Source organism: Oryzias melastigma, linkage group LG5 (genome assembly GCF_002922805.2).
Source record: "Oryzias melastigma strain HK-1 linkage group LG5, ASM292280v2, whole genome shotgun sequence".
Lineage (NCBI taxonomy): Eukaryota > Metazoa > Chordata > Actinopteri > Beloniformes > Adrianichthyidae > Oryzias > Oryzias melastigma.
Window position 1 is genome coordinate 6,847,983 of NC_050516.1, and position 22,861 is coordinate 6,870,843.

At 43.6% G+C, this 22,861-nt stretch overlaps 1 protein-coding gene across 2 annotated transcripts in view; it reads left to right on the plus strand.

Annotated features, from left to right (window-relative positions):
• Positions 1–22,861, plus strand: part of arhgef10la (Rho guanine nucleotide exchange factor (GEF) 10-like a) — a gene marked incomplete at its 5' end in the record, with an annotated part of 184,829 nt that overhangs the window by 41,175 nt on the left and 120,793 nt on the right. For both annotated transcript variants that reach the window (XM_024270200.1, XM_024270201.1), the window contains 5 exon segments: positions 5,203–5,373; positions 7,266–7,411; positions 11,025–11,197; positions 16,235–16,350; positions 17,308–17,435. In XM_024270200.1, coding sequence (XP_024125968.1) covers positions 5,203–5,373; positions 7,266–7,411; positions 11,025–11,197; positions 16,235–16,350; positions 17,308–17,435 — 734 coding nt within the window.

Consider the following 22,861-nt stretch of genomic DNA (forward strand, 5'->3'; position numbering starts at 1 on the left):
AAAAAATATATAAGATAAGTAGTGCTGGGCGAAATGGAAAAAAATGTATATCACAATATAAAATATTTTATATCATGATATAAAATATTTTATATCACGATACGATATATATCACGATATACGACAATAAAGTATATTTTCAGCTATTCTCTGAAGATATGCCTGATGTTGCAGCAGCTTTTGTGAAAAGTTGTGACAAAAGATGCAATGTTTTTAATATAATATTGTTTTGAAAAGCACCTAAAAATGTTAATTATGACATAAACTTCACATTCTCATATTCCAACTCTTTATTGTGACAGATGCTCTAGGAAAATACTTCATCATCACCATATACAATGTTGCTGTGCTGTCATTTAACTTGACTAGAACTGTGAAACACAAAGTTAACTTTTGTCCTCTCTGCTCATAATAACACATATTTGTGTGTTGATTTAAACATTTAGAATAAAATGATGTTTTCCAGTGAAAATGTATAAACTTAAAAAAACAACATAATCAGATTAATCCTCAGATCTCCATGTTCTCCACAGACAGTGGAAAGGTTCAGAAGGTCCAGAGTCTCTCTGCCTTTCTCTTCCAACAGTGGAACCATGAAAGATGAATGCATATAGTGAGGGACTGGAACTCAGTTTTACTCATTTTTTATATTGATGAAGGCATCATATTTACCTCAGTTTTATTTAATCAAGACAAATACTCTCCTGATAAATAGATGGTAAATGGCATCTACTTGTAAAGCCCTTTTCCTTGAAGGCTTAAAGCGCTTTACAGTCATTGTCACATTCACACACTGACTCCGCTGCTGAACATGGGCGCAGACCTTTGACCCCCAGGAGCAACGTGGGGTTCAGACAGGAACTGAAGCTGTACACTTCTGATCAGAGGTCGACCGTTCTACCCCTGCGCCACAGCTGTCCACATAAAGGTGCTTATTGGAACTTTTCCTCCTCACATAAAGCAATGTTATAAATAAATGATCATTCCTTCAGAATAGTTTCTTGTTGACATGCCCAGATTTAGTCATTCCTTCAAAATAAAAGATGTTTTTGCAGTCACTGGCTGCCCCATTAAAACATAGTTCAAGATGTATGAAACATTTCCTTATTACCAGAATCTGTGAAAATCAACAGAAAAAATCAAAAATTATCAAACAGATGTTAAAAAAGTTTCAGAGGAAGGATGGCTCTTCGACCAATACAATGACTGAGTTTATAACAGCTGTTTATTTCTCTATAGAAATCTGAGGGATTTTATGGGCACTTCTTGTTTGAAACGCCAGGGGGGAGGAGTCACTCAGTCCAGTTCTCTTATGAAGTCAATGATGGAAACCCTCATTGTGTCACGTGACTTGGGAGTAGGGGTGGGTGATATGACGATATAAAACCATCTTTCAAAGCTGACGATCTGTCATTTTTGAGAGATCGTTTTATCACGATCTTCTACGAAAAGCTGCAAGGGCGAGAAGGCAAAAGCTTGTTGACTGCCTGTGACCCTAAATCCGAGCTGCTCCTCCTCCTCCCTGGTGTTTTTTCTTGTAATCAATGACATTATTACTGGATTGGAAGTCACGTGACGTACGGCGTGACAGACATGCGCCATCATTATGGATCGAGTCTTCTCGAGTAATGAATGACGGAGGTCTGAAAAAGTAACAAAAGGAGACGCAGTGTTTTACAGTCGACTTCAAAAACCTTGACAACAAAATAATCAGATGGAGATGAATCATCACAGGACAGGAATCACATTTTAATAGAGAGAAATCAGGCTGGGAACTGTGAACTGTGTGCTAAAGTGGGTGCTAGCAACTCATGAGAGACATGCTAGTTTGGTTCTTTGATGTATGTTTTTATTAATCTTTCATGTTTTTAAAAATAGCGGATGTTAATCGCATGTATTCACGTTCAACCTGCACAAAACTGATGGTCTGAAAACTGATGCTGGTCCGGACTTGGGACCAGCACAATGAGACCCTGGCTTGGGCCCCCTGGTGGCTACAGTATTTGATGTTATCATCCAAGTTTAAAAATGTTTTTGTATCAGTTAAAGATGCTAGCTGGAGCCTTTTTCTCAAAGTACAACGAAATCGTCTATTTGAAGGTAAATTCTGAAGCAATTGAGATTTATTTACCATGTATGTAATCCAGCAATAATACAAGTATTAGTTTCATTTGAAAATGTGGTAAAGGGTGTTTTTATTATTATTATTATTTAGCACTTTGAGCTGTTTTTAATAGGGAAAGGACTTTACTAAACTTTATCAGTCATTCATGCTAAAAACTTCATCAATCTCCCTCATTTCTGGTCTTGGGTGATAATCATTTACAAGCTCTGTTTTATGGATTTTAGCACAGAGGCAAAATAAAAACTCACTGACAGCAATACATTACCTGTAGCAGTAGAAGGCACAATTCTTGCACTATTTACAGATTAATCTTAATAGATAACTATTTAATTTGAATAAATATAAATATTTGTTCAAAATGTGTTGACTTCTTTCTACTAAAATCATTAAAATTTAATTTTTGTTAATTGTGAAATCGTGAAATAAAATTGAAAAAATCGTGTTTCTCTTTTTTTGCCATATCGCCCAGCCCTAGTTGGGAGCGACGCTCCTGTTAGAACAGCTGACACAAACCCACCTGTTTATTCTCTGGTTATTGTCACTCCTTGAAGAAATAGTTCTTATTTTAGTCAAATTATAAGAAATGTGGAGAATGAACTTTTAATTCTCCTTTATGTAGCAAAGTTTAGCTTAATAAAGTTCATCCTAAAGTTATTATTCTGCTGCAGAGACCATGACAGACCTGCAGGAAGCTGCAGTCAAATGCAGATTGAAGAAGGTTTTTTCTAACTGTGGACGCTGGAAAGATGGATTATCTCCTGACTGTGATCTCGCAAATGTCATGAGAATCCAACTGCCTCACAAACCCGGCCTCCTGAGTGTCTGCTCCTGGAGTCTTGCTTCTAACTCTCGGATTAATGACCCTGTCAAAATCTCCCCCCAGCCAACAGAATCCAGGGTAGAAACGCAACAAACTCACCGCTGACGCATCGTGAGGGTACTTGTTAGGATTCACAGCATCTCTTCTGGCTCTACTGTAGAGAACCTGTCCTGAAAGCAAAGTTTGGGACCCAACAAATCCTAGAAACTGTTTCCAAACGTCTCAAAGATTTTCTTCTCATTCATTTTAAAAATCAGGACTTTTAGTTTTGTGACTTATTCAAGTCATAAATCCGATCAGCTCTGTGTGTGGGGTAGTAGACTGTAGAATAAACATGTCATTAAAGACAAGAAGGAGAACTTGATGTTCTTTAAATGCAAAGCTTAAAGAGAGTTTTTTTTATTTTTGCGCCTTTGGGTCCTGTAGTCCAGAGAGACGCTGGCGTGAGGAGCACATCTTGCTGGGCTGCAGCTGCAGCAGAAAAATAATCAACCATTTCTGAATGTCAAAGTTCAGGATGCAGGATCTTCTTCACAGTTTTACCTTTCAGTCTCGCTTTTTTTCAGGTTTTTTCATTACAATTTTGAAAGGCAGTTTTTTTTTTACTACACAGCTTTGTGTTCTGCGCCCTGATTGGCTGTTAACCTTGTGCCATGTCTCCTGTACAGAATGAGATCAGTTTTCCTTAGTCTCTGATCATGATCAGATCTTTGTTTTCGTTCTACAATATTGGGCTGTAAGAGGCTAAAAAAAGAAAAAGTGTAAACTTAAATCCATCATGGACAATCCTCTCCATCCTTTGCATGCAACCGTGGGGGCAGCAAGCAGCTCTGACCCCCCCACTTTTGCAGAACGTTCTTCCTGTAAGTGATCAGGCTACAGCGCCTCATAAACACACCTCAGTGTTATTTATTTGATTTGATTTTCATCTGTTGTTTTTTTTAACTGAGATCAAATACATTTTCCTGTTGTGAAAATGTTATATTTCTAAGAAAAATATAATGTCTGAAAGTTTTAAACGTGTGCAGTGAGGAGTGTCACAGCCTTAAAGCATCTAAAATCCTCTTCACAGATTTGTCTCATCACTTGTTATTTTCAGAACACTTCAATAAATTAAGGCACAAAAAAGTAGTTTCCAAACAAATTTGTGGAAACTCAAAAGTCTAAAATTAAAATAAAATCAAACAGAGCACATTTGGATAACACCAGTGAAAAAAGAAAAGGATAGAACTTTCTTACTCTTTATTTTCTTGGTTTTTTAACAGGGGACAGTTCATGTGCTAAAGCCACATGATTACGGACGGCTAAAAAAGCAGAATTAGCTAACAGCTAGTTTTTATCTGTAGTCTCCTGGCCATGATGTATAAAAACTAATGCTGTCAATGAAAAAAATGAACCAGATTATTCACACTTTTGGATTGTGATTAATCGAGGTTAATCACAGTGCTTTAACATTTGCATTTTATATGACAATATGTGATTCTTGAGCAAAAAAAGGCCTGAAAAGAAACATTTTTCTTTTCTTTCTTTTCTTATTGTCTGAAATTTTAGACTTTATAGTGTTAACTAGGATATCACAGAAGTGTAATTTGTAAGCAAAAAAAACAACAGTAAGAATCAGAACTCTAAAGACTTTTATGTCTGTGGTATTATTCTTAATAAATAAAAATAACTCCAAGGTACTGACATATGGTCAGAAGAAGCAACAACCGTGTTTCTGCACTTTAATGAACTTTAACATGAACTTCTACTTTGATCCGGGGCAATACTCGACTCTGATTGGCTGCTGGGTGTGAAAGCACATCCTCAAAGGAAGTTCTGGTCATGTAGCCCAAATGTTTAGTGTTTCTTCTAAACAAACATTTGCATCATCTTCTGGACAAAAGCAAGTTGTCAGATGTGGGATTAATTTGCATTAAATAATATTAATGCATTAGGTATTTTTAATTAATCGCATGCGTTAACATTGACAGCCTTAATAAAAACAAAAAAGCACAGTCATATAAGTACCGGTAAATATATAAAACACAATATACCACAACATTTAATCATAGCATCAGAACGGGCTCATCTTTTAGTTCTGGCAGCTGAGGTTTTCTGTGAATGTTGTTCACAGTTCTGGGTTCCTTATGCTCCTACTGACCAGCCCACTTCTACGTGCTCCTGCACAGAGGAGCACTCCAATTGTGCACGAAGCTCTGTCAGAGTTCTAGTGTAAACCCAGAGTGCATAAACTGTGCTGCTGTCTCAACCTCAGGACATGCTGAAGAACACCCCCAAAGGCCACGTGGACCGCCTTCCCCTGCAGCTCGCCCTGACCGAGCTGGAGATGCTGGCCGAGAAGCTGAACGAACAGAAACGGATCGCCGACCAGATAGCAGAGACCCAACAGCTGGCCCGCAGCGTCAGTGACCGCCTCCTCAGCAAGGTGAAGGAACGCACATCTATTCACTCTGCAGCTGTGCGCGCTCACGTGCATACGTTTGTCTCTATGCAACTCTGCAATTCCTCTGTGGTGTTGTCAGAGTGATCCAAACACCTCCACGTTTAACCAGGAGAGAGCAATCGCTGCCATCAGTTCCCCAACATGAATGCGCGGCAGCGTTTTTACTTAAAAAAATGATCCTGCACAAATGACGGCCATTATCATCCCTGAGCAGCAGCGGATGCAGCAGCGGATGCAGCGGCAGAGGCGCTGCTCCTCCATTACCACGCTCAAATTACAGTCCTGCTGCTGCGAATCTGAACACATGCGCCTCTGAAAGAGAAGAATTAGGCCTAAATGCGACGTTTAATTGGAAACCGTAAGAGAGCTATCTGTTTCCGTCTCTTCTGCTCTGCCCCCACTTCACGCTTTCCCTGGAGAAACCTTGTCTTCCTCAGTCTTCCTCAGTCCTCCTCACTTCTTATTTTCACCCCCCTCACAAGCGTGCCCTTCCCGGGACTATAAGATCAGCTGATTTGGCCAGTCTTGTGCGCTGGCTCAGAATTCCATTTGCAGAGTTGACACTGCAGAATTCCAGCAGGAGAAGTATCCTCCGCAGCTCCGGCACCCGGCCCATCAAATATTCATCCCTTGCTTGAAAGTGCCTCCGTCGCTAAAACTGGGGATGGATGTGGAGGTTTCCGTCCTGCATACGAACGCACACGTGCACATGTGTAACGGAGCCGTGCCCGCTGCGCCTGTTCCTGCTCGGAGCACGGGAAGGCTGCATCGTCACTGCAGAAAAGCCTTTGTCTCTGTGGCCTTCAAGCAGCAGCCAGAGTCACTCTAATGAGATGTTTTGAGCTGCAGCAGCAGACCATCAGTGTCTGGAAACATCAGACATCAGACTTTCTCATTTGAGCTGACCGTTCCTCTGGCTGCCTGAAGGCTCTTCATTAAGCAGGACTCTGGTTGGGTTTAGTGCATGAACAGACATTCAGACTGGAGGGGCGGGATCACGGGGATCCAAAGCTCTGCTGTTCTGTGTGCAGTTTGCTGCAGCAACTTGTTGCATTAAATGCACCTGTTATTGTGCTCTTAAACCGACCAATCAGAAGCCAGCTTTAAACCGACCAATCAGGAGCCAGCTTTAAACCGACCAATCAGGAGCCAGCTTTAAACCGGCCAATCAGGAGCCAGCTTTAAACCAGCCAATCAGGAGCCAGCTTTAAACAATCCCATAATTCTTTGATTTGAAGAGAGACAATAATACGCATTAAAACATAGATGACAGAAATGCGGAATTTCAAGATGTTAAAAAAGTATCAGATCCAGAATGGTTCTTCTGACCAATAGAATGAGCTGTTTATTTCTCTTTAGAAGTCTATGGGATTTTGGCTTCTTGGAGCCAGCAAGTACCTCCTGTTTGGGGGGAGGGGTCACTGAGTCCAGTTCTCATATACAGCCATTTCGAGTAGGAGTTTTTAAGCTGGGCGTGTAGGAATGTGTGTATAAATAAAATAAGGACTGAGCGTATTTGTGTTTTTTTTGTTCAGTAAAGTAAGGAAACATCTTGTGGAGCAAAGTGAAGTTTGCCCGAGGCTCTTCAGTTAGTGTGTGACAGCAAAGCAGGCAGAGGGCATGCAGACTCCTCTCTACTGAACTCTCTGAGTGATCGGGTCTGGAAACATTCAAACACGCCGCGGGTCTCTGCAGACCCGATGTGTCGCCCATCCCGGACGAGTGTTTCTTTCCCCCAGCAGGACTGGTGTCCTGCAGACGGTGAACTCCTGACGACCGGCCCTCTGTGGCCCTCCGTGGCCCTCCGTGGCCCTCCGTGGCCCTCCGTGGCCCTGTCTCCTCCTGCTCTGATCCCATCTCTGTTTCCCTTTTAGCAACTGAACTCGGAGCAGGGGTCGCTGGTCCTCTGTGAGACGCTTATTGAGACGGTGTACGGCGAGCGGGGACAAGTCCTGAAGTCGAAGGAGAGAAAAGTCTTCCTGTTTGATGATGTGCTCATCTGTGCCAACATAAATGTCAAGTAAGTCCCTGTTGTGATGCAGTGAGATGGCTTAGCCAAGGCAAAGATAATGAGCTGTGCTAGCATAATGTTGGTATGCACGGGGCTGCACGGCGCTCTAATGTGACACTCAGGGTTCAGCGAGGATGTTTTGGCCATTTCTACACAATAAAGAGGAACGGCTGCGAGGGGGTTCAGCTCTGTCTGGAGGTGCAGGAGCTTTATCAGCTTTCAACAAATGCTGCAACCAGAAGAACAGCTCCAGGAGTCTCAGATTACTGAGAAAAAACATTTTTCATTTGTTTCCTTGTAAACTTTCTGCTGTGACAGCACCACTGATGAAATCTGTCTCAGATGGAATAAAGGAGACTCCAGACAGTTTTTTGTGTGCATATTTTTGGTTTGCTTTCCAGCACTCAGACTAATTATGGCTTTTTTTGTTTGCTTCAGTGAGTGTCCAGATATGGTCTCAGTCTCCCCTCCAGCTTCTTGGTAAAGTGATTTAAATCACAATTTGGATTGTGAGTGTGATTAAAGAAATAAATGAATCAGAGTGACCTCCACCTCACAGCCAGGGGGCAGTTTTTGAGTGGAAAACACTGATAATTATATAAATGATCATTTCTGCCCTCAGATTGTGACATTTCATCGAGCTTATCCTCCTGCTTTTTTTTAAAGGTCAAACTCCAATTCAGTTATTTTTGAAGTTCGACTTTAAAACTACAATGATTTTTAAATGAAAGAACAGTTAGTTAGTTAGTTATACCTTCATTAATACAATTACATCAAATTATTCTATTTTTAAAGTAACATTTACAATTAGGCCTAAACCCTCAAACTCACTGATGAGTTTGAGTCGACTGCTTACAATCACGTAGGAGCTCTAAACATTTCAAATAACCTTGAAATAATGCTGAATGGCTCAGGGAGCCGATGCAGCCGTTTGGATCTGGCTGTGAAGTGTTCTCGCCTTTCGGGTCTCGTCAACACATGATGAGTTCTATAGTAGTCGAAGGCTTGATGTCGTCCTAGGAAGACCAGAGCGCGAGGCATTACAATAATCTAATCTGCTAGAAATGACAGCATGCATTAGCACCTCTGACAGTCCTTAAGATTATACAATCCTGCTTTTGTTGTATTTTTAAATTGTGGAATAAATTTAACTCTCAATTTATCGATCAACCTTCGTTTCAAGACTCAGCTCGGAGTCTTGAAGCTCGGAGTAGAGCCGCTTCTCCTCCACATCTTAAGGTGGCTCGGGCATCTGGTCCGGATGCCTCCTGGACACCTCCCTGGAGACACTACGTCTCTCCAATGTGTCCCAGGAACGCCTTGGTGTCCCCCAGAGGAGCTGGAGGAAGTGACTGGGAAGTCTGGGTATCTTTGCTTAGACTGCTGCCCCACGACCCGGTCTGAATGAGAGGAAGAAGATGATGGATGTAATGAATTCATCTCAGAGTCTAAAATAACACCCAGCTTTCTCATTTTTTAATTTTGAATCTATCTTGTCTTCACAAACGATACGTTATGTCTGATTTACACCACACGCAGAAACGCTGTGGAACGGAGGCCGCTTTCATTTGGTGCCTTTGTTAACCTATGGCAGGACTGTCAACCTCAATCACACAATGGGCTAAAATCCAGAACACACCTTTGGTCACAGGCCGAAAAGGATAAACAATTACTGAACAGTGTCAGGTATAAGGGAGAACACTTGAGGGTACCCCAGGATGCAATGACTCAGGACCAGAGGGAATTCACTGAAAGATTTATTATTATGGTGATTCTTCCCCTCCCCCCCACCCTCTTCTTTTTTTTCCGTCCGGTCCAACAAGAAAGAAAAAATAAATAAATAAATGAAATAAAACATAATCAATATAAATAAAGTTTAGCATTAAATACAACAGGGGTTTATACTCAATAAATCCCTGTTGTGACAGTAAAATCTGCCCAACACAAGAAGCTCTCAGCCCACATCTGTTGGCTCAGCTGTTGGACAGGACAAGTTAAAAAAAAAAAAAATATGGTGATCCTGCAATACGGCTCTCTCTCCAGCTCGGAGGAATGGCGCTAGCGAGCACTGCTGGATGAGAAGCAGAGTTGGAGTTCAGGCTCTGAAGAAGTAGAGGTGTCAGTGAGGTAAACAATTCACGCTTGGCGACTCCAGAGGAGCTTGGAGGTGAAGCCGGAGAGAAGTGGCACAAGCACGCGAAGCTCTTGGCTGGTGGGGAGAGATGGCAGAGGCAGGGCGATGCAGGCAGTTTAGGGGGCGAGCAGGACAGACAGGAGGACGGGAGAGAGAGGCAGGCTTGGAGAGTCCTTCGTATGAGCGAGGCGAAGCTGGTTTAGCTAGCCTTGTTTACGTGAGCGTAGATGACCTTCTGGCGAGGAGGAATGGGAAGTGGAGGCTTAAATGCTGTGGAAAACAGGTGATGGGAATGGGGCTTATTGCTAGACGGACCAGCCTCCACAAACAGAATAAAACTACATTTTAAAACGTTAAAACTGTAACTTTTTAACATAATTATTAACTTGATATATATACCTGTGATAATGCTAGTGTGAATGCTGTAAGCTGAATTTGGTCGCTGAAGATGCTGAAATTGATAGCTGAAAACTCTGAAGCTGATAGCCAGCTAAATTATTAGCTAAACTCCAAAATAGCCTAAAAAATCTACCAAAATACCCAAATAGTCCAAAAAGCTAGCAGAATGTCAATTTTTAAAAACTTTAAAACTGTAACTTTTTAACATAATTATGAATAATAAAAAAGCAGGAATATTATTCAAGAATAAATCAACTTAAACCTTAAATAACTTTCAATATTTTACTCTCCATAACAATATATTTTGTCAAAAAGATAGAAATAAGCGCAAGTGTCTGGTGATGGCAAATAACCACAGCTGAGCAGAAGCGCCTGTCGACCGTCCTGGAAGAATACGTGTCTGTGTGAACTGCAGGTGGGGCGTATATTGCACACCCTACCTGCACAGCCCTTCACAGCGCTTTCACTGGGAGAGTTCACCTCTTACCACTTATTTCTGTCAAAAGTTTGTTTCAAAGAAACAAAATCTAAATTTGATCAAATTCACCAAAGTGGATGAAGGAAAACATCAAATCACTTGTGTCTTTTCAACTGTTTTGCTGTTGTGATAAACTGTAGAATATTGTGTGTCAATATGTGTATTATTAAGAAGTTTGAAACCAACAGTTTTTGGATTATTTAAAGAATGTTCCTACTGTTTTAGTGTGTTATTTTGTTTTGTCTTTCTTAATTGTTTGAGATCAACAGAATCCACCTTGGTGGAGGAAAAGTAAAAGTTGGAAGTCTGTTATAGTAAAAAACTTTTTTGGTTGTATTTTGATGTTTTACTGCGCCACAAAGTCACAATATTTAAAGGAAAATACCTCAAAATGAGCAATTATAAGGATTAAAAATGGATGAATTAGATGATTTCATTACAGGTCATGATTATTTATTGCATGACAGCACAAATTATGATATTAAAAATTAGGATGCATTTCTGAAGATTTCTTTAAATATCTAAGTTTTATTTGGAACTTTTTCTAAATGTGAAATGAAGCTAGATGTTTTTAAATTCCCTTCCGTCCTGTCTTCTCCTCCCGGCTGCAGAGGTCCTCCAGACATCAGCAGTCTGGTGCCCGTGGGGCCCAAGTACACCATGAAGTGGAGCGCGGCCCTGCAGCAGGTGCAGGTGGTGGAGGTGGGGCAGGAGGGCTCTCAGAACAAAGATGCCTTGTTTCAGCAGAGTGGGGCGAAGAGGCCAAGTACCGCCTGCGCCTCAGGTAAGAGCAAACAGAGCCGGCGTCCCCGGTTCTCGCCGCCCTCCACTTAATCTCCTCCCTTTAGCGGTTCCTCTCCGCGCCTCAGCCACACTAATCTGTGGCTGCTCCAGAGTGCTGCGCAGGGGGAGGAGACGCAGCCGAGCTGCCTGTCACTCTGATTGACGATGTGTTTGTGAGGAGGATAGCGATGATGGTCACTCGTTCCCGTCTGCCTGCTGTGTTTTATCTTGCAGAGTGATGTTGCGGTGGTGAACCCCACGCCGCATCTTCCTCACGGTCTCATTTCACTCTCTGATAGACCAAAAACACATCTAGAGAGCGCTCATCAATCTGGAGATGATCCCCTCCCTCTCCAGCTCCAATTAGAGAGCTGGTAGCTGCAGATAAGAATCTGCGCTAGAAACGGCGGTTCTCCACAGAACTCCTGAGTATACGCAGCCTGACAGGATCGCTGATAAATGTGCCACGGGGAGCGGAGATACAAAGCCTTATCAGGATGTAATGCAGCAGACTTTTTAAAGTTGCAGTGCCGTGACGTAAATATTAATGCGGCCTTCTTCGGCTTTCCCTGTGTCATCCTCCGCCAGCTGCTGCTGCCTGTTTACTTTTGAGAGCCGCAGCTCTCCTTTGCTTCCTGTTCAGGGAGTGTACAAGTTTGCAGAAGGGATCATTCGAGGTCAGTCTGCTCCTCCCTGCTCCTCTCTACTCCTCCCTGCTCCTCCCTGCTCCTCTCTGCTCCTCTCTGCTCCTCCTTGCTCCTCCCTGCTCCTCTCTGCTCCTCTCTACTCCTCCCTGCTCCTCTCTGCCCCTCCCTGCTCCTATCTGCTCCTCTCTGCTCCTCCCTGCTCCTCTCTACTCCTCCCTGCCCCTCCCTGCTGCTCCCTGCTCCTCTCTGCCCCTCCCTGCTGCTCCCTGCTCCTCTCTGCCCCTCCCTGCTCCTATCTGCTCCTCTCTACTCCTCTCTGCTCCTCTCTGCTCCTCCCTGCTCCTCCCTGCCCCTCCCTGCTGCTCCCTGCTCCTCTCTGCCTCTCCCTGCTCCTTTCTACTCCTCTCTGCACCTATCTGCTCCTCTCCACTCCTCTTTGCTCCTCTCTGATCCTCCCTGCTCCTCTCTGCTCTTCCCTGCTCCTGCTGCAGATGTTGTCAGATACAGATGTGCTGGCGTCCTCTTTTCCCTGCTCCTCTCTACTCCTCTCTGCTCCTCCCTGCTACTCCCTGCTCCTCCCTGCTCCTCTCTGCTCATCTCTACTCCTCTCTGCTCCTCCCTGCTCCTCCCTGCTCCTCTCTGCTCCTCCCTGCTCCTTTCTACTCCTCTCTACTCCTCCCTGCTCCTCCCTGCTCCTCTCTGCTCCTCCCTGCTCCTTTCTACTCCTCTCTACTCCTCCCTGCTCCTCTCTGCTCCTCCTTGCTCCTGCTGCAGATGTTGTCAGACACAGATGTGCTGGCGTCCTCTCCTCCCTGCCTTTGCCTCCTTCAGCCTGGCACAGCCTGGTCACCTTGATCAGGTCTTTCCAGAAGCAGCTGAACATCTGTGGGGCCACTTCTCAAATTTTCATTCATGTTGGCAGCAGCTTCTATTTATAAACCCTGGTGATATCAGTCAGCGGTCGAGTCTCTCCACCTTTCAGCATCACTCCAGATTTGTCAGTGGTGCCTTCAGGGAGGACTGTTTTTTCTGTGCTCCTTCATTGTGCTGCAGGCCTCCTCTTCTGTTCTTGCCAACGCTCAGCGAGCCAAGCTGCGAACCGGCCATGCCAGGTGTTTACTCGCATGCTGTCTTACCTGTTTCCATCCTCATCGCGCCTCCTTTATTGCTACTTCCCGGATGACCTGCTGTCACAAATGCTTTTTTGTAGTCAGAAGTGGACCAGTGGGCTTTGGACGGGCATCAGACGGGCTTTCAACTCCAAGTGTGGAGCCTTCATTGTCTTTAAAGCCACTGGCTGGCACTGCTGGCACCGCCGGCGCTGCGGCTGAGTGCAGGGCCGCAGCCCTCTGGGTTCAGGCCTTCCACTCCAGTGAGCGCTGTGTCTGGCGGCCAACGCAGATAGTCATGTTCGAGTGTTCGAACCGTATCCTGCTTCACCAACGGGATTATACTGGATTACAGCTCAGCACATTCACCTCATGGGCTGCAGCCAGCCGCCGGACCAGCACGGCGGACCAGCACGGCGGCTAGCTGCACACCGAAGCAGCACATGGACCAGCACGGCGGTCCTGCACGCCGGACCAGCGCGCCAAACCAGCACGGCGGCCTGGGAAATCCCTCCGGACAGCACAGAGAAGTGGCGTCTTCTGCAGAACTCCACGTCATATTCACACATCTCAAATCTCTCAACGAGTGATTTCCGGGTAGAGATGAGGGATGGAGGCGTCTGCCAGTGTCAGGCATCCCCTCCCGCTCCTCCTCCGACTCCGTCAAACAGCCCAGCAGCTCGTCCTTCGGCAGCTCTCGTGGTGGCGGTTCAGGACAGCAGAACCCTCCTGCTGCATTTAATTAGCCCCTCCTGGTGGCGCTTGCTGCTGGGGGAAATGTGGGCCGGAGGAGCAGGGAAGGAGGCCGGCAGACGCACTTATTGATTCCTGGAAGTGGGGAGAGAAAGACTTTGATGGCGCCGGCTGTTGGAATCGATGCTGAATTCGGCGCCTAATGAGACACCTGCTTTCCTTTTGGCCAGCAAAGGGCATCATGGCTCCAAATAGCAGTTTCTCCATCATTTTCCTTTTTTCCCTCATAAATTCATTCTCTGTAGTTCACAAAATAATGATGATCGATCCGCTCCCATCCAGCCTCTTTGTTTGTTCCTAACGGAGCTTCAAACAAAGTTTCCTTCGGAGTGTCCTGAAGGACCTGCTGCTGGTTTCCATGAGGTTCCTTACCTCAGCACAGCTGGTCCACCGATCACATCTGGGATTATTTCCCTTCAGCTGTTTCCTAAACGACAGAAAAGAAATGCAGGATTTTCCTTTTTCTACAAGAGCTTCAGATGATTATTTAGCACAGCTTCTGAAATGTAACATTAACTTTCTTTATGTAGTTTGATCGATAAATGCTGTAAAAGTGGTTTCCAGCGATCATTAACATCCTTTCTCTCCGTTGTCTTCTGGTTCCTCTGTATGTTTGCAGCTCTTCAGCATCTTCACAGATGTTTCCATCATTCTGTCATCACACCTTTCAGGTCCTACAAACATTTATGGGATTTTCTTTGGAAAACTTGACTTGTTCTTTGGCTTTTAATCTTTGAAATAATATTTAGCCGATATAACACTAATGTAAGCAGCTATTTTAACATGTGTAACATTGTATTAGTCTCTGCTGTTTGGGTAATGCCAGATTTTTTATTTTAATTTTTAAATGTTATTATTAAACAAGTTCCATTAGTGGTTATTTCCTCTTTGCTTTTGCTCCTGAGCATCAGCCTCTCCTCAGACGGTAGAAAATAACCTTTGATTTAATCAGATATGACGTTTGGAGGATCCTAGAGATCACATTTGGTCTGGGATCCGTTTGTTTACCTAATTCCAGCCAGATTACAAAGGTAGTGAATCATAGTGACACTTTTGGATTTAGTTTTTGTGGGTTTTTGGTGTTTTTAACATGTTCTAGGCATTTCTCTGATGATGGATAACATTTATATAAATAATTCTGAGTATTTATTTGTTCAAATTGCTGTGAATCAGGAGCAGTTGGAAAAAATACTGTTTGAAAAAGATTGTTTGTGATGTAGGAGATACGCTGGGTGGAGCCTGTAGCTCCTAGCTCTGAGCTCTCAGGAGCTGAGAGGGGAGGGGGGGGGTGTTCTGACATCATCAGAATTAAAACTAGAAGGTGATTGGAACTACTTTAAAAATCCATATTTCATCCATCTTCTGACTAAATGCGATTTGGATTTCCTTACATCTCTCCGAAAGCCACCTCAGTCTTCTCCAGGTCTGGACCGGGTCTGGACGGGTTTTCTGGAGACGGAGGACCACGGCGGGTCTGAATTAAAAAGCTGCTTCATGATTGAAGGATGAAGTTTTGGGCCTAAATGATGCTCCCTCCCTTGCAGTGTTTGACACTTTGACAGCGTTTCACGATGAGATCTTCAGCTGCTGTCCATCAAACTGTTCTGTTCTACTCCAGACAACATTTTCCTGAGGTCAAAGTCACCGTCTTCGTTTGCAGCCCTACAGGCTTCTTTACCTTCAGATGAAGCCGTGTTGCTTCTACTCTGTTGTTAACTTCAGCTGGAATTCAAACTTAAGCTTCTGTGTTTAGTTAATAATTGATTTATTTCAATTAACCAAAATAAACCGAAACTTCAAACAAACAAAGAAATACAATAAATACATTCACATACTTGAATGATGCTGTTATGATTGTAGTGCTCTTACTACACAATCACATTTGGAGGGAAACATGCAGTACATGACAGATGGCTGCACAGCAGCTGCTAACTGTGCTAAATGCTCGCTCATGAATCAAGCCTTTCTTTTTCAAGTTTTGTTGTTTCGCTAACTTCTGTAATAATACTTACTCGAAAGCTGATAAAGAAAGAAAATTATATTTTTATGTAAGAATCTTTGTTGTGGTTTTCAAAGTTTGATTTTTTAGTTGTGTTCAGTATTTTGTGTCACAGAAGTATAAAAAATGCTTCATAAAGTAAACTTTCAGTAAATCAGTTGTTTCTAATAGTTTATGATCTGTGACAGGAAAACTGCTCAAATGTCAGAATCAGGCCATGAAGGTCAAAGGTTTGAGCCTCTGAACCAGGATCAAATGTCAGCTGGTTGAGAAATAGTAAAGAAAAAATAAAGCGTGTCATTTGAGTTCATAAAATATTGCCTGTTTTTTGACTCTTAAAGCTGCAGCTGTTTCATAAACACAAACAGGTTTTCCATGTGGATCTGCCACAAAAGTACATGTGTGAAATAAAAGCAGAAAAAAAGCCTGCAAGTGTTCAGGTGTGATCATAAAGCACTGACTATGAGTTGTAAACAGTTTTTATTTGATGTGTTGACAAAGTTCTGGACTGTGTGTGGATGTCTTCTCAGGGAAAACTCTTCTGGGCCCTCCACGACTCTACCAGGAGCTGCAGGAGCTGCAGCACGACCTTTCAGTGGTGGAAGAGGTGACTCTGCTCGTGGGCACGCTGCAGGGAACATACCAGGTAGGCGCCACGCTGTGCAGCCCAAGTTCTGGAAAGACAGAGAGTTTCTCAAAACAAGGACAAAGAATCTGAATGAAACGAGCTGTAGGCGCCTGCATCCCAAACCGCCACGGTTTCATGTTTAACGCTGCCAAACCATAAGACGTTTGGGTTTAAAGTCTTTGATAGTTCTAATGCTAAAGCTTCAAATGTCAGAAATTATTAATGATCTAATAGATGCAAGATACAAAATCTTGACATTTATCAAAGAAATGAGTGAGTGGAAAGAAGGAACTTCGGCTTCTCCTTCATCAGAGCTCTGAGTCCTGCAGAAAAGCAGCGTGACATGAGTGGAGCTTGTGCAGAAAGATGTTCTCACATCAGATTCTCTCCCAACAGTTTCTCAGCATCACTTTCAGCCCATTATGCATTACACACTGCAACACGCAGGTAAACTGCAGCAATCACCAAGGAGCCTCTCAGGCTAATGGTGGCACCTTTGCCTCCCTGCACTTAATGAGCGCGCTGTCCTCAGGAGGAGTGATACTGGCCTGACCCTAATAGCTGATACTCACTTTCCACCCTGTTCTAATATTGTCCGCTGAAAGAAATAGACAAAGTACTTCTGTACAGCTCATTCGCTGCAGAAAATTGATTTGATTCTGTTTGACTGGAGGCTCTGAGTTTCCCTGCAAACGCATGCAAGGGTTGAAATAAACTTGGTGTTATATTTGAGGGAATAAAGGAAGCTTGTGCGGTTCATTATTCGCAGAATATTGGTTCAAATAATGAACTGCAGTTTGTCTGAAAGGATGCACGTTAGCTTCTCAGTTGGAATATCAAATAGATATATTGTGCAGCTGCTGTCTGTGTGGACATAATATGGTTTACTGTGTTCCAGATGACCCAGTGTTCTAATGCGGCCCAGAAAAACTCTGTTTCACTCTGTGTTTGTGTGCCTGTGTGTTTCCATCAAAGAACCTGAACACCACTGTGGCGCAGGACTGGTGTCTGGCTCTGCAGAGGCTTATCCGCATCAAAGAAGAACAGATCCAGTGCGCTAACAAATGTCGCTTACGCCTGCAGGTACCTGGAAGGCCAGACAAGTGAGTCCCACTTCACATACAGATGTGGCTGTAATTGAATCGTACAGCATAGCTGTGGTGAAGCAGCTGTTTCATGAAATGTTAATGAGCTACAGTACAGAGAAGAGGAAAGTCATGAAGAGGTGACGGGCACAGAACATAATACTCTTCAGTTTTGAGGAGTCGTGGCAAATTTGCCAAAAAAGCTAGCTCATTGCTTAGCCACAAGCTAAACTCCAAAATGGCATAAAATTCCTCATTAAACTAAATTAGTCAAAAACGTTAGCCTTTTGCTAAAATAGAAGCTAAACTCTAAATTAGCCTATAAAAACCTCAGTTGATAACAAATTACCCCAAAATGTTAGCATGTTACTAAAATATTAGCTAAACTCCAAATTTAAAAAAAAATTCTTGTCTTCCTTCAAATGTTTCGCCACTGAAACGTTTGAAGGAAGACAGTTTTAAGTCCAGTTTAAGACAATGCCGTCTGGACGAATGAGAATCTTCACCGGTATCGTAATTAGAGAACATTGTATGTAAAAAGTACTGTTCCCTAAAAGTGTGGGATTGGCCATCACTTCGATATCCACCTGTAAGGGTGGTTGTGACTTTGACTTCAGGCTCCTCCAGGTGCCTTCCATCTCAGTGTTTACAGCAAGGATCTAATTCCCTCAGGTACAATGTCACAACATGCAATGACTTGCTAACTGGACCCGCTGCTTTGTTGATTTTTCATTGCGGTGTTCACATTGGAATAATTATTGGAGCTGGAGGGCCCATCATCCCAGCGAGGCTTGGTCTGACAGAGCTCATATGGATTCTGCTGGCAGCTTAAACTGTGACCTGTTCATTTCACCTCTGTCAGTTATGCTGTTTGGTTGGGGGTGGAGCCACCGTCATGTTAATTATCTGCAGCGTTGGTCCTCAGGTTAAAGTGATAGAGAGCCTGTTTGTATTTTGTTTTTAAGGACTTTTTTTAAATGTTTTTCCTTTCATGTCTGATAAATTTTTAAAAGACCCACTTTGATTTAAAAAAAAATGTGTTTTTTATGTTTTTAACAGGTTCTTGATGCATGTTCTGATGATGGAGGACAAAAACAGTGAAAATTAAACGTAAAATGTCATTTCTGAATATTTCTTTATTCAATCATTGTGAATCAGGTGTAGAGGAAAAAATATTGTTTGAAAAAGATCATGATTGTGACGTCCTGCGGGGCGGGGGTAGGTGGCCCCTGCCTTGCTCTCTCCCGGACCTCCCACAGGTTGGGCGGGCGGTTGCCTGAAGCATGGGGGTGGGGGTGTTTCTTGGGGGCCCCTGGCTCATGCCTGGAGTTGAGGTGGGGGATGCCCCGAACTCTCGGGTTGTGGTGGGCTGCTTGTCTGGCGTTGGGGGGGGGTGGTTCTCCGGGGGACCCGCTGGTGCAGCAGAGGGCTATCACTGCTAGCTTGAGCTGCTAACTTTGTTTGTGTTAGCCTGGGGGGCGGAGCAGACTCTTCCTGAAAGTTGCTGTCTCACTCTGTGACATCAGCATGGGAGGACCCACTGGTTTTCGTGGGTGTGGGAGGGGCTGCTGCTGATCTTGCAGGTTTTTAGAGGATTACTCTTAAATGCATGAATGGATCAAAATATCTCTTTGGGGTTCTTTATACTGATGAATGAACTGAAATGCATTTAAAACCTCAAAAAGTAGAATTTTCATGGTATGGTCTCTTCAAAGATTTGACTCATGTTAGTGAAGTAATAGTTTATAGATAGATACTTTAAACTCCATAGCTTACCATCGCCTGACCTTTAGGTCTGCAGATGGACTTCTATAGAGTTAATATTTGATATTTTCAGCGGTTGTGTGTCAATACTTCTGTTCAATATTCAAACCTTTTATTTCTTTTAAAGATGTAAGAGCAGCTTTAGAGTCTAGAGGAGTTTGTAGTGTTTATGTCTTTGTCTGCTAGATTCACATTTGTATGAAAGTCATGCACATTTATGCAAAGATGAGCAGAAAACTGTTCTGTTTTCTTTGGGCATTCTTTACATTGTGCAATCTGCTGGCAGTTATCTTGTCATACTTAAAGTTTGAATGTGGAGGTGCATCCTTGTGGGCGGAGTGGTTCCTGAATGACTGAATACCGACTCACACAACAACAAAGATGTCTTGAGGAGAGCCCATGAGTAGCTTAGAGGGCTGCTCAGGAGCTGTGAACAGAGAATAATGGCAGACTAAAATGGAGCCCATTTGCTAGCTTCAGTTGGCGGTCACATGAGAAGCAGGCGGGGGGGCTCCCAGAGAGAGTGAGTGCATGGAGAGGCTGGAGCCCCTCTGAGGCGGAGTGGGCAGATGATCGACCCCCCGTATGAAAGGCTTGGCTCGGTGCCGACAGGGCAGTGGCAGTCGTGAGAATGGGACTAATCTGCAGAGCCAGGGTGAGTCGAACTGTGCCGAGCCAAGCTAAAGTGACAGCTTGAGCAGATCAGCGCTCCCTGTACCCCCGGCTCCCTCACCCCAGGCCCGCAGGGCCAATCTGCTTACTCAGAGCCAGATGTCACGCTTACAAGAGGCCCAAAACTACCCTTTCAGGGGCATCTTATTTACCTCACCCCACCTTAATGCAGACATTTCCTGACTCCTGCGTACATTTCTGAGAGATGTGAGGAAATCCAAACCGTGTTCAGTCAGAAGAAGTCCACAAAGCCAAAGATGGATTCTTAAAGTAATTCCAATCATCTTCTAGTTTTTTTAGCTCTAATCTATTTTCAAAGGTTTCCCAATGCTCTTTTAGTTACGACTAGAATGTTTTTAGACAAAATCTAAAAAACGGTGTTGTTTTCTAAGACATAGTTTCTGTAGAGCGGCAGGAGTTCAATAGAATTTCATCTCTGAGTTGCTGAGAGCTTTCTTTTTACAAGCTCTTCTGTTAGCTTACAGCCTTCACACCCTTAACCGGAGCAGCAAATTCCTATCCAGCTGTGCAGTTCTGATCCAGATTCCAGCTCAGACCAGGAAAACAAAGACGTTCATGGATCGATTTCTCTGCAACAGAATGGAGCGGGGAGCTTGTGGTCCGCCCAGTGTGTTTTCTACGTCACAAATATGATTTTTTCTAACAGAATTTTTTTCTCCTGATTCACAACGATTTAAATGAAGAAAGACTCAGAAATGCAGTTTAAATCTTAAATTTCTTTATAGATGTCCTCCATTATCAGGAAATTGCTTCAAGAACATGTTAAAAACACAATTTTCTGTGGGTCTTTGAGAAACATCTAATCTTCGAACCTTAAACGAGCACGACTATCTACTGTGAGCACACAAAACACATTTCCTTGCTTTTGTAGATCTTGGTAAATCAAACCAAAGTCCTCAAATTTTTTGAATTTGCAAAAGTAATCTGAAAGTTTTCAACACATATTGAAATAAAAACAAAAAAAGGTAAACAATTATATATTTTTTTTATCAAATATAAAATGAAATTGTGTTTTATTTAGACTCAGAGTCTTAAACATTTCTTTGAAGTCTCACACCAACCATATATTTTTCCATTGTATAATCCTTCCCAGTGATCTTTGAGTTATAAGAATTTTTTAGCCACAATCAAAAAGTCCTTCTCTTTTTAAAGTCATATTTTATCCACAGTAGCTCAGTGTGGGTTATAAAATGAAGAAGATGACAAATGAAAAGGTTTTGTCATCTACCCGAGCCTGGACTTCGGTGCTGGTGTCTGGACTGGTAGTGAGCTCTGGGACTTCAGGTGACAGGTGGCGCAGCGGGCGCTCAAACCACTTTGACACTACCCAGGGTGCATTAGTGGCAGATTGCAGGGGAGAGCAATGGGCAGGCTGCATCTGACTTTGTGTCTGCCTCCCAACACCCACACAATAGTAAACACTTACATATGCTGCTCTGCTCTCGCTATCTCCCTCCATGTCGTCTCCCGTGTGACTAACAGCCTATAACAGCCAGCCTTTCTGAGGACGTCGATGCATGCTGCATGCACTCACACATGATGACAAGTGCAAATGTACACAAGCAAGCAGACATTTTAGATTAGGAAGTGGCAACTCTGAGGACCAGGAAGGCAGAAGTTGTAAGCCGAGTCTGTGCTCTGCTGGGCGGGGGGAGCGCGGCGCAGCAGGGACCCCCTGTACTGAGTTGGTCCCCTTCTGTCTGGCCACGGGCAACTCTCTGCAGTCAGCCAGCACATCACAGCCTCTGAACTGCAAACAGACGAGGACGTGGAGAGAATCCTGACTGCTGCCTCAAAGGCAGCCGCCTACGTGTGACAGCGGCTCATTAACATCCTCTTTAAGTGCTCATGCAGCAGCAAGTGCAGCACAGACACGGGCCAGGCTGGCAACTGATACGTATACAAAGTTCAAATTTCACAGCCGAACAAAATGTGTTTGTAGCTTTATCCACTTCCACCAAACGCCCCGCACACATGCATGATGGGACACCACGGGAACCTTCTCTGCTTTTCCTGACTGTTAATTTTGTGCAGAGGTTTCCTCTTCAGAAGACGACTGACTGCATTCAGCCCTCCTGACGGTCCTGCTCTAATCCACGAGCTGGAGAGTCTTTTCAGAGCTCATGGCCAAATCTGCAGAGAATGAATGAATACTTTACGTGACTAAAAACGTTGCTTGAATAGAAAAAATATATCTTTCATTCTTTTCATGGTTTTAAAGTTGTTACTTTGGTTTAACTTGCCTGGAATTTTTCATTTCCACTCTACACCCACTTTAATGCAATTCATAATAATTTTGTTTGTTTGATTCTCAGAGAAACTGCAGCTGCAGTGTCTCCTCTCTGGGTCAGATGTAGATGCAGGCGATTATTGACAAGCAATCTGCGTTAATCCATTCATTTATTTGTAGATTCTGGACCTTCAGCTTTTATTAGATGAATCAGGAAGCCTATGAATAAATGTACCCAATCTGCTATCAGTTGCTGCCAGCTGGAACTTTAGGTGCTGTGCATATTTCAGCACCGCGGACAGCGCTCGCCGCCCTCATAAAGGCCTCCCAGTGTGCACCTCTCAAGTTGTAACATCACTAACATCCTAATGAAATGGTCTGGTATGGGGATATGAATGGCACTCCATCTCTCCTCCAGGACGTCCTTGCTCTGATATTTTCAGCCTTTTTGTTCAGAAAAGGCTGTTTTTGTTCTCTTCTCCTTCCTGCATGATGGCATGTTCACACCTGGACGTGAGCAACACGAACCGCAGGTTTCATCTGAGTTAAAGTGGCGTCCTTGCTCAGTCGCAGCACAGACAGCTGCTTTGTTTCCTGATTACATAAAGCAAATTTTGAAAAATTATGTTCTGCAGCTCAATTAGAGATTAGATAATTATTTTTGGAATTTACGAACTTTGCATTTTTTTGATAGATGTAATCCTCCTGTGGTTTGCATTATTTAAGTCTGTCAAGAACCTGGCAGCTGACCCCCCCC